The sequence below is a fragment of the Mesitornis unicolor genome, unplaced genomic scaffold, assembly GCF_000695765.1.
Source record: "Mesitornis unicolor isolate BGI_N332 unplaced genomic scaffold, ASM69576v1 scaffold15705, whole genome shotgun sequence".
Lineage (NCBI taxonomy): Eukaryota > Metazoa > Chordata > Aves > Mesitornithiformes > Mesitornithidae > Mesitornis > Mesitornis unicolor.
Window position 1 is genome coordinate 1,116 of NW_010187613.1, and position 12,333 is coordinate 13,448.

Sequence of the window (12,333 nt, forward strand, 5' to 3'; positions counted from 1 at the left end):
GAAATACGGCCACAACTATTAAAGCCAGCAGGGAGATGCTGTTAAGCGGTGTGTTTCGTGGTAAATCTAGAGGTAATCTCATGTACTTGTCTGTCAGCTGAGCATGCCCAGAGTAATCCAATTAGGGTAATTGGAAGTAGCCAGAAGTACAGCCCAGTGCACTACTGCTCCAGCCAACATCTAGGTGAGCTGCACTGGGCAATCTGCTCGCTCAGGGTGGCACTGATGAGAAAACAAAAATACAGCACAGTAACAGATGCCCTTGAGAGCCTCTTTTTATTTCAGTGATGACTCAAACAGCTGCAGCAGTCACCTCCAGAGAGCACAAAGGCAACCTGCATATTTCCAACCTTGCAAGGTACACAGCAAAGCCCTGGTCAGAGCTCCAGCCGTATCAGGTACACAGCTTCACAGGTCTAATTTTAGATTAGGCACAGGATCAAAGTATATTGGACAGTTCCTGCCTATACAGAGCAGCTGAAATGGGAACCTGGAAAGGAAATCCACGTTCTATATTCACCCTCACGACCTCTAAAGCAGTAACCGAAACTTTTGTACCTCAAACTGCTATCAGTTTAGATGCTTTTGTTTATGAACTGGCATTCAGGATAGGAGTTATCCTAGCAGAAGGGAAGACAGCAATCATTTTTAAAAGACCCGTTTACTTCTTGCAGTAAGTAAATGCTAGCTCAGCTAAATCCTCTTCCCAGACTTCAGCAGTGGAGTAAATACTACTTGTCCCTCCCCTGTTGGAAGGAAAGGTTGCTGCCGTCATAGGACTCCAATGCAACCCCTATGCCACAGAAAAGTTGCTCTTCAAATCCTGCAGACACATAATTAAACTCTCTTGAAGAGTTACAGAGAAGGCACACACATAAAAGCAGATTTAAACAAGTTTTATTCATAAATTGTTTTGGGGAAGGAAATTTACTGATATAAAAGAAGTCAAGAAATGAACCGACTTTCTCAAAGTCTGCTAACCCATTCAGGCACATTTATAAATTCACACCGTAACTGCTAAGAGAACACATCTCCACACGCTTTACTAACCTGGGCTGTAATGAATATTGTATTTCAGAATGTACAGAAAACACACTTCTGTAGCCAACTTGCAACTAGTGTTACAAAATTACTAGCTACATGTTACACAAACACCTTACGACAGTAATGAAGAGGTACCTTATTTCTCTCTCTTTATACATTAACCCAGTATGACGTGTGCAGTCAATCATGAATTACATGGTTAATTTAAACAGGCTTGTAGTCAAGCTTGGACTCCAGCTTCTTGGAATCAGCCACTTTTCTAACAGCTTTCATGAAGTCTTCCTGAACTACAAAGTCATGATCAGCACGGATCGCAAACATACCTGCAAAGAATATTTTAACAGCAAGAATAAGTCAGTGCTCCTTGCAGCCACAGTACAGAGAAGAGAGAGGAGCATGTATAGAGAAGTACACAAAGATTCACTCAGATTAAAGTGAAAACAGGCCCAAGCTACACTGTCTGCATGTAGACTTCTACACACAGCTCTTGCATGTCGGAGAGTACACTTCAGTAAGATCACCCCTCTGAACTAAGTGATCTCTAAGAGAAAATGTACAACTTGTTTTAAGCTACGAGTGTGTATTTTGCTGTGTTACTCAGTCTTCCCAGCTGGGCAAACCCTAAGTATACAATGAATTTATAATGTGAAAAAAAGCATGAAACAGTATTAATTCTCCAGTCACCCAGGTACTAAAAGACTTTGATTCTCCACAAGAAAAAAAAAAAAAGGAGAAAAATGGGTATCATCGCCGCTTCTTGACTGTATCCAGTTCTTCTGAGACAGCATGACACACGTGATGATACTCAGCCAGCAAGTGGCTAAAGGCCGGCTACAGTTCAGAAATGGTATCACTGGTTTTTTCCCCTCCCATTGCGCTGAACCTGAACTAGAGAGATCTTTGATACGAGACATGTCACCGATTAGCGCCCAAATCCACATCACTGTGTGGATCCAGCTTGTGCGTGGCAGGGGGTATCAGCAGGCGTAATGTCACACAGATGCAGTGCAACTGGTCCTGACTGGCAGATCTGCACATATCAGCTGGCCTGCTGGTACGCCAAGCTGGTTTATCCACAGACCTGGTAAGAGACCTTTTGTAACGTCAGAGGCTGGACATAAAGAATCCAGCTCTGCATGACTGTACAGGTCATGAGGAAACTTGGAAGAAAGAAAAAGAGATTTTGTTCAAGTCGTTCCATCGAGCTTCAGGGCACATCACCATGCTGCTGCTTATGTCAGCGCAGACACATGTGACATGCTGTGGAATAATACACAACAGTTTTGGCATTTTGCTACTGTGGGGCTGCTAACATTTCTGGTGAGTGAAAGCAACCTAGCCCTCAAGAAAGGATACAAAAAGTGAGGCTCAGTCAACAAGCGCTGTGCTCCAGCAGAACATTTTTGACCTCCTGACTGTAATCCATTGACAGAATTATCAGAGAAACAGCTCAAATGTTTAGCATTTACCAAGACTTAGCACATCAAAATTAACAGTGAAGAAAATACCTGCTTCGGTACAGACATTTCTCAAGTCGGCTCCATTAAAGCCATCGGAAAGCTTCACAATTGCTTCATAATCTGGTCATAAAACAGGAATACCAATTAGAAATAAATTCACACTTCCCCTTATGGATGCAAATGAAATATGCATCCAGCTAACAAAGAAACACTTTACTTTGATTTCAGTGCACATAGAGAGCTGTCCACTAGACTGATAAATTACATTAACTGAAATAATCAGCTGTACTACGCCTTTCATCAAAACAGAAGTGTGTTACAGCCAAAAGCTCATATTATATAATTAAATCCCAAAATTACTAACTTGAGGTTACAAGCATCAACACGAAATGCAAGAAAAGCTCCATCAAGGCAATGTTCCAATCATCATTTGAATTACGTAAAAACCAGAAAACTTGTCTCCAAGCAGTTGTAACTCAGTCCCTTTTCGCTTACAACTGCATCTACTAAAGGCATTTAATGTCTTGATATATTAATCTTGATATTTTATGCACATATATTTACTAAAAAATTGGCTGGCTATAGTTTCTAGAATCAATTCCTAAGTGTGTTGAGACTCCAGCAAGTTCAGATTTTTGCAAGGCTGCAACTTTCTGCAAAATCTCTCAAAACACCTTATCTTCTGTATGAAATTCGTAACGTTTGAACTGAAAGTTTTTAAGAACCCAAAAACCCCTAGAGATGGGAAATTCTTCAACTGTATTTCAAATCTATGTAGCACAATGTGCTTATAAACAAGTATCCTTGTAATTGGAAAGTAAAAAAAAATAAAATAAAAAAGCAATGTCAAATATGGCAAGGTTTTTAAGTTCAAAGTCTTCAGGAGACTCCAGTACAAGAGAAGGAGAACCTTCAGAACAGGTCATTCATTATCTCAGGATTTCAATGCAATTCACATCTCACCTTGCCGCTAACACTCGACAGCTCACCTTGCTAAATGGTGTTAGTGCACAATCCTACCCTGCTGCCCCTCCAGTGTCCGAAAATATAAGAAGGATGAAATACTTTACCTCAGGTTTGTGATTTGCTTTGGAGCACCTTCTCTACCTCAGACTACAGTCGCATGCATGTTTAAGCCACCACTGCTGCTAAGAAAAGCAAGCCTCATCCTCTCGCCCTCCCCCAGCTCATTCCCACTGCCAAGCCGCCCCCTCTATTGAGCTGCAGCTGTTGATGCAGCCAGATGGTGAACGAGATCAGTTCCAGTCCCCGGATCGTGCTGCATGAATAGCTCATGTTAGAAACAAGGCGGGGGCCAGCCGCGCAGGCTGCGAACAAGTGAGCAGGGTCTGTTATTTACTGAAATAAAAGGTGGCCAACATTGTTCTAAAGGCAAATCACAATTATGTTTTTCTTGAGGAAACCTCTCAAGTGAAATTAAGAATCTGGTCTGCTTAGAGTGAGAGTCATTAAAAAAATCTTTTGCATTTTATCTGATAGACACTTCTCCCCGCTGAGCTCTGAACAGAGCTCTCTACACCACAAACCAAGGACAAGCTTTGTTTCAGACAACAAGGTTTTCATTACACCACCTCCGAACTCCAAAGTAAGTTTCTCCATGACCTTTGAAGATTTTTTTCATTGTTTGCAGTAACATTTTTTCTTTATTTGGGAGAAGGACTAATAAAAATGCTGTGTACTTGCATTAAGCTATTCCTTTAAAAACAGGAAGCTACTTTATGAGAATCACGGTAATTTTCCAGTTTACAACTGTGCTCCAAGGGTTTCTATTCAGTTTTCCTTTTCAAAGGAAGACTTAACAAAAATTCACTCAGGCTGCATTAAAAAAAAGTTAGAATCTGAGCAAGGGGAAGCCACTGTGTGGCCAGTGTAAAGGCCAGACCATAACGGCACATTTCTACAAGCAGAATTAGGAAGGATATCCAGGTAACTTCCAACTTACCTATTTCACCATGTTTAGTGATAGGACCAGCATGAATCTTCAAAATATCTAATCTGGCTTGTTCATTTGGCAGATCAATATCTAAAAGGAATTACAGCTTTAACAAAACCAGAAAACCACAATCCACACGGATAATCTCCTCCTTCCAGCCACTGTGGAGCAGTAACTCACGGATTTTTCTATCCAGTCTTCCCGGCCGCAGAAGCGCAGGATCCAGTGTGTCTGGTCTGTTTGTAGCCATGATCATTTTAACTCTGTGCAGAGTATCGAATCCATCCATCTGATTCAATAACTAATAGAAAACAGAAGTTTGTCTTTAAACAAAGAAAAACCTTCCCAGTGTGACTTATTGTACTTCTTTTCTGCATAAGTGTTTTCAACCAAGATGTAAAAGTGGTAAAGATAAAACAGGAAAAAAAAGTGCTACAAGCCTCCTAATGAAAGGCCACAGCTCCCTGCCTATTCTACAAGCAATAAAGGAGAGCTTAAAAGAGACGCTGAAAATGCTTTGCCCAGAGAAAAAGATATTGAGCAAAGCAGAGCTCAAAAGTGAAAGACTTGGCTAAAACAACAAAGCAATGAAAACAGTGCAAGCGCTAAAGGAGCCAATGGTTGGCTGACGCATTTTAATCGCATTGCGCTAAGTCCAGGACAGTCAAACTCGACTGGGAGAACAGCCTCTAGAATACCAGCACACACACACACGAAGATGTTTTCTTGTGAAGATTCAAAGTACTCGCTCTTTGACCACATTGATTTAATTCTGTATGCAAGGCAGACACATTCTTTTGCACCAGGCAAACTGTTTGCAAACACAGGCCGCTGAAGGTTCTCATTAGCTTTAGAATTGTTTATTGTCACCAGTGGTTTTAAAATTCTCTTCACACAACCCAGTTTACCAGGGCAATTAGTACAGAAATAAAGAAATACAATTGCTTCTCCTCCGGGTTTTGAAAATCAAATTGTAATAGTTTTAAAATTTTCTAGTCTTTGGGACTGAAGAAGACAAACTCTGCTTGCCCTTCTTTAAGAAAGATGGGGCCCTTCAAAGATGATGCTGAAGCCATGTAGAAGTCAAGTCACAGTAAGAAGAGAAAATACCCCAAATAATTTTAGCGATTTTAAAGACTCTATCAATTAGACTCCCAGTTGAATTCACGGCTGTTATCCAGATGTGCAGATGCATTTTGTAAAAGCAGCATCTAGTTCACTTCTAGCTTAAGATTATTAACTCAGCAAAAGTTCTACCAAGCCACACCATAGCATAACAATTCACATCTCCATTATTATTTAACATAGACTGTATGGTACGTATTCAGGGATTAGACACTCACCTCCATCAGAGTCCTCTGAATTTCTCTATCAGCTGAGGTGCCTTCAGAAAAACGGCGACCACCTGCAGCACACCAAACTCGTAAGTTATAGTACTTTATTTATACCTCCATATATTAATAAGTCTGAAGAAAATTAGGTATCCCTTTTAAACTAGGGCGGAGAAGGGGTGGTATTTACAACACATTTTTAAAATGCTTTTTCATATAGTTTAAAATATCCAAGCCAAGTACAAGCACGCACACTCTCTTGTGAGAAGACAGACTTTATAGCCAATTTCAGCATTAAAAGGAGACTCCAGCCACCCCCCCAGGCTGTTAGCCTTACCAATAGCATCTATCTCATCCATGAAAATGATACAGGGCTGATGATCTCTGGCGTAATTGAACATCTCTCTGATCAGTCGAGCACTTTCACCAATGTACTTGTCCACTATTGAACTCGACACCACCTTTTAAAAGGCAAGAGAGACACGAATGGAGAGTGCAAGCAGGTTACGCATGTGAGCATGCAGAGAAGTACAAGAGTGAAATTACAGTACCTTGAGGAAGTTGCAATCGAGCTGGCTAGCAACAGCTCTCGCCAAAAGTGTTTTCCCTGTACCTGGACAGACAAGAGACTGAAGCTGTTCAATCAGCAACGCAACACTGCATGTTAGCAACTTTAAAAAAAGATGAAATTAAAAAAAACAAACAAACAAAACAAAACAAACAAGGTTATTGCCACATTTTGAAAGTGACAACTAAGCCTTCATTATCCTTTCATGAGGCTCACCAGGTGGGCCGTAGAGCAAGCAGCCTTTGGGAGGTATAATCCCCACGCGCTGGAATAATTCTGGGTTTGTAAGGGGCAATTCTATTACCTGTGAAGAGACAGATAAAGAGAGTCTAAGTTTTCAACTGGATCAGCAATCCCAGGAAGCTAATGGTACACCTGCCAGTCTGTTTTCCAGACTCCTGTATTCTTATTTATCTGTGCCACATACAAGAAACAGTTACAAGAAACAGCTAAGTAAATGTCAGACTGATTAAACAAGTCCATCCACGATCCTGCCCTTGTTCAGACTTCAGCTCTGCAATGGCTTCTCTCTCTTGATGCTCTTTGCTCAAACCACGTTTTGCTTTTGTAACAAGACCACAACCCAGAGGGTTTGCAGGTTTTGTGCAAAATTCAAGTTTGGTTTGTTGGTTGTCAATCCTAACTATGCCCTCCCGCTTGACTTCATGGCACTCCCTTAGCCTAAAGGCTCTTGGATCCTTCAAAACCTCTTATTTAGGGGATTTTCTTCATTTTAATCTCAACCAATTTAATCCCAATCTTTAATCTCAATCAAGCTTGTGTAACATAAGATAAATTATAACCCATCTTGAGAATTGTGCTTTGGTTTTTAGAATATTCCTCTGCCACAGCAAGTTGTATGCAGAGCACACAAGCTATCTCTGGTGCAGTCAGTTGGCTCGCAGCAGCACGAGCTTGTCATTCCTGGGCAGGTTTGCACAGCCTGCAGCGCTGATGCCCAAACTAACAAGGTTACTTCAGGATGAGTGCACCAGCACCCTGTAATCACACTGCTGTTTGCCACAAAGCTGGAAAACATTTAAACAACACTTAGAAGTTATCTTCTAGTCAGGAAAATGTAGCCTAAGTTAATGAAACATGGAAAGCACCCATGTTTAACAGCCTGATAGTTTGGGACAAACATCAATAAGATATCTTTTGCACAGAAAAGCTTCACTCAGAGGATATCCCACTATTTGATAAGTGGTTCTGAGATACTGGATACCTCTCGGAGCTCTCTGATTTGTTCTGACAATCCTCCAATCTCTGAATATGAAACATCCCCTGGATCTTCATGAGACATATTATAAACCAGTGGGTCCACTTCCCTTGGCAAATATCTGGAATAAAGAGTTGAGCAGACACATTTATGAAGTTATTGCAATAAATTTTACTGCAACTATGAAAGTTATTTCTTCTCCTCCCACCTTGATAACAACTATGTTTGTTGAAAAAACAGAACAAACTCCAAACCTAGCACACGTTTTCAGATTTTAAACCAACCAAACAAAAAGCTTAGAAAACTTAAAAATGCTAAGTTGTAACCAAATTATTTTTTAAAGAACGACCAATTTATTTTTAAACCATATTTAACGGATACGTAAGTCTTCCCTTAAAGTAACTGTCCTTATTTAAGTGCTGCACAAAACACTTACACAATATCACAGAACTGATTATTGAAACCTTTGCGTAACCTACTCAGATCATTATTTTCCCCCCTTATATGATAAGCAGAAGAGCAGCTGTAGAGAAGAAACTTGCCTCATAATAGTCAGAGTGGTCATATCCAGAGCAACTCTTGTCCCCGGCTTCAGCTTACTTTTGTCAAGCTAGTTGCAAAAAAAAAGGGATTTCTGTTAGAACCACACTCCAAAACAAGGTCTGGTTTTAGCCAAGATGTTCACTGCGGCTTGCACTCTCTGCTCAATAACACACAAGAAGAAACCAAGGCTCCTGAGCCTCCTGCTTGGCCAAGCAGCTTGTTTAGTAAAACACTGTGTCCCCCTCACCTCCAGTTTTGGGAATGCTTAAATTGGGAAAAAGCTGACCCACTGTTTCACGGGAACATGATCTTCATGAGAAACAATCCAGGAGCTGGTCTACACCAAAGAACCTGTTGGTTGTCACAGCTGGACACCAGCAAAGCTAAACCAGACCACAGGAAGAATTTTTGTTAACATCAAAATAGATCTTGAACAGCAAATCAATATTAATTTTCTAGACTGTAACTACATTTTTTTTCCTGCTGTCAATCTGACTGGATCAGTGAGAGATCCAATCCTGCTCTCTGCTCCACACAGGACAGAGCCAGCTGTCTCGGTTTCCTCCAAGCCTTCCATCATTTGCACATTTTCAATTATATCCCATCCTCGAAGTCAGACATTCCAGTTGTTACTCTTCTGCTATCATGTACCTCAGATGCCCTACTCCTCTGTCTCAGCAGTTTTTGTCTGCTTTCTACACTTTTATGAGACTTCCAAACACATTAGCAGTCTTATTCCAGTACATTTTGCTAACTTCTGCTGGGATTAAATCAACTCACTTGTGTTTCTCACCTTGCTTTTAAGAAACTTAATCTGGGAGAGCAGTCTCACCTTTCACACAACACAACCTTGAACAACAATCACAGACACTACCCTGCACTGTAAGTTTTTTGTTTGGATTTTCTTTAAACTAACAGGAGGTACCCAAGCCACATTTGAGGAATATAATACTTGTTTATTCTGAGCTCTATCAACGTGGCACCTGAGCAACACAGATTTCAACAACTGTTTGCAAACACAGCCCAAAGCTTCCCATCACCCCCACTGACAGGACTTATAAGGCCCCTTGCCCACGTGGACTCTTCTGTCTCTAGCAGCGTTCAGGACCAAGCCATCACTCCTTCCTTCGCAGAGTCGCTAATAAGACTTCTTTCCAGCTGCCTAATCTTAAGAAATCTATAAAAGCTTGAAATTCAATCAGAATCAACACTGCCCAATAGATCTAAGTTGTTCTGCAATGGGAAGAAAATAAAGAGAAACCACTTGACCTTGAATTCCTTAGGAAATGCACTTTAGATGGGGAAGTATTTTTGTTGCTATTTAACCAGCATTGCTCCCCTTTCCCAGCAGCACAGCACAGCCACAAGGCCTTTGATCAAAACCAGTTCTTCTGGTCTATGAACACGCTACAGGAAAATATTTCCCTTGATATTTTGAAAAAAAATCAAGGATATGGTTTTTTTTAGTCTTTGGTATCAAATCAAGCATCTTTAAAGAACAGAGTGTTTTTGCTGAAGAATAAACTTGAAAGCATGTGCTGCGATGCCAGGCTCATCCACGCACAACCTATTCCTTAGCATTTATCTCTGTTTCAACACAGAACCTCAAGACAACCTCATGTGCCCCTGCGTGGAATTAATTCTGTTTATGTTCCAGAAAAATATTTTGTTCATTCTGGTAGAAGAAAATAGGGAGTTTGCACCATAACATCTCGAAAGGGATGAAGTTTGAAATTACATAAAAAGCATTTCAATACTACCAATTCTTGCAGATGTTTTAGGCAAGCAAAAACATTTCGCAGCAGTAGGCTCGAGGAAAGCCAAGGATATCTGTATCTGCTACATGAACTAGCACACTTACTGGTACCTACTTTTCTCAAATAGTTTGTCTCTAAAAGGCGGAGAATCACAGAATCGCTCGGTTGGAAAAGCCCTCTGAGATCATCACGTCCATCCGTTTCTGTCTACCCCCTAAACCATATCCCTAAGTACCTCGTCTACCCGCTCTTTAAACACATCCAGGGATGGTGACTCCACCACCTCCCTGGGCAGCCTGTTCCAGCTTCTGACGACCCTCTCAGTAAAGAACTTCCTCCTTATCTCTAACCTGAACCTCCCTTGGCACAGCTTGGTGCCGTTTCCCCTTGTTCTATCCCCCATCACCTGGGAGAAGAGCCCAGCACCCACCTCTCTACAACCTCCCTTGAGGCAGTTGTAGGTGGTGATGAGGTCTCCCCTCAGCCTTCTCTTCTCCAGGCTAAACAAGCCCAGTTCCCTCAGCCGCTCCTCATCAGGCTTGTTCTCCAGAGCCCTCCCCATCCTTGTGGCTCTTCTCTGAACACGCTCCAGAATCTCAACATCCTTCTTACAGTGAGGGGCCCAGAACTGAACACAGCACTCGAGGTGCGGCCTCACCAGTGCCGAGTACAGAAAAGGTCCATCCTTACTGAAAGATATACAGTCCACTGATAGAGTCAACACCATACAAAAATACTTTAATATTTAAAAAATACCTTTTATATACACACACACACACATATATATAAACCCATGAGTTTTGTTCACTGCTTACTGCTAAGTATTGTTAATTGTGGGCCTTCACCTCGAACTCCCCTGACTGCCAGAAACCTCCCCTCTGCCCTCTTCTTAAATTCTTCAGGGTAGCACAGGCCCCTCGCTCTGCCACTTGCTTGTTACAGCCACACCACCATTACCAATGAATCACCTAAACACTGGTTAACTCTTGCGTGTTAGAGTTCTATTACACTGGTTTTCTATTTAACTTCCACATACAAACCTTTAGCTCATCCAGAGATTTTAGACACTGCAAAACATTTGCACACCAGTCTTGCAAACACACTATGAAGGGAGAGGGCAAGCAGCTACCAGTGTAAAATAGCCATGGACACCTTAAAGAAGAATACACTTAATCCCACTAAGAACCCAGTTTATAAAAAGCAATACTGATATTCAAGAACAAAGCAAACTTTTAATGAACATTCACATAAATCACATACCTGCCGACGACAGCCAACCACGTATCTTGGCCCATTTGTAGCCTTCACAATGACTGAAGAGAAAAGAGCAAAGAAAATAATCAAATTGACTTGATCCGCTGCTCTGGATTACACTTCTGAACAATCCAGTATATGATATTTTTCTGCCAGTACTCAATTACCAATACTCTAATTCTTTACTCCAAATCTTTAGCCAGATTGTTTAGCTTGTTTTCAAAGAATGTAACGGTCCAGTGCACTTACATTTTTCTTCTGTGAGCTGTTTGAGAACCTCACCAACAATCTGCAAAAGAATACAGTATCAGTTTACTGATAAATCACTGCAAAACAACATTTAATGTTTCAGGATACAGGAGATGACCGCCAGCTTTGAAATCCTTTCTCCTGCTTCAAGCTGCTTCCCAGCACTTTTATTTCTTTAACACATCTCTGTTAACCAGGTCTAATACAGAAAACCTCTCATGCTTGGTGCATCTGTTCCCGATGACAAGGCCCCTGTTTCCACTAGCCACACTGTTCCTACTTTTCCTTTATACCAAAAATGGTCTTAAATGCTACTTCCAGGCAACTTCACTGCCAACCACCACCACAGGATGACCTCTTTTCTCTTACGTACCTGCCCAACACTCTGCAAGGCTTTGAGATCATTTTCTGATTTTTCATATTGCTTGGTGAGCTCTTTCAGCTGTTCCCTTACTGGAAGATGAAAGAAACACAGGAATTTGGCAACTTAAAATCCAACAGTAACTCAGGACTAGGCCCTTTACCAGCAGAAAAGCAGCAGGTAGCACTGGACTATGAGAGATCTGCCCAACCCCAGTAAGTCACTTTCCTGCAAGCACAGTGGAGCCTTTGCTGAACACCTCCATTAGTAAAACCATTCTGCAGAAGGCATCTAAAAACCCAAACCAGAATTTACAAAGCCCCAATTCGAAGGTATCAGTGCCCCTGTACAGCAATTACATTTGCAGGAGGGGGTGGCGGGGGGCATGCCACTGCCAGAACGACAGAACAGAGGCCGTTTGCTACGGGAAAACAAAAGGCTGACAGAAATACCTCGCGAGGGAAAAGGCTGAGACAAGAGAACTGCCCGGCCCGATGTAGGGATGGCAGGGTCCGACCACCCAGCCTACCCCCACGCAAGGGGGTGATCTCAGGGTCCGGGCTGCCCCGCAGGGCCCTCCCAAGGGGCAATGA

General features: G+C 41.7%; 1 protein-coding gene across 1 annotated transcript; it reads right to left on the reverse strand.

Annotated features, from left to right (window-relative positions):
• Positions 1-878: 878 nt before the first annotated feature.
• Positions 879-11,832, reverse strand: PSMC6 (proteasome (prosome, macropain) 26S subunit, ATPase, 6; the record flags this gene model as incomplete). The annotated part of the gene is made up of 13 exons (XM_010185515.1): positions 879-1,367; positions 2,553-2,624; positions 4,468-4,548; positions 4,639-4,759; positions 5,802-5,863; positions 6,127-6,250; positions 6,341-6,402; positions 6,574-6,661; positions 7,583-7,697; positions 8,119-8,186; positions 11,137-11,189; positions 11,380-11,419; positions 11,753-11,832. Coding segments are annotated over 13 exons (1,085 nt in total), but the record flags the coding sequence as incomplete, so codon positions are not given.
• Between the last annotated feature and the right edge of the window lie 501 nt (positions 11,833-12,333).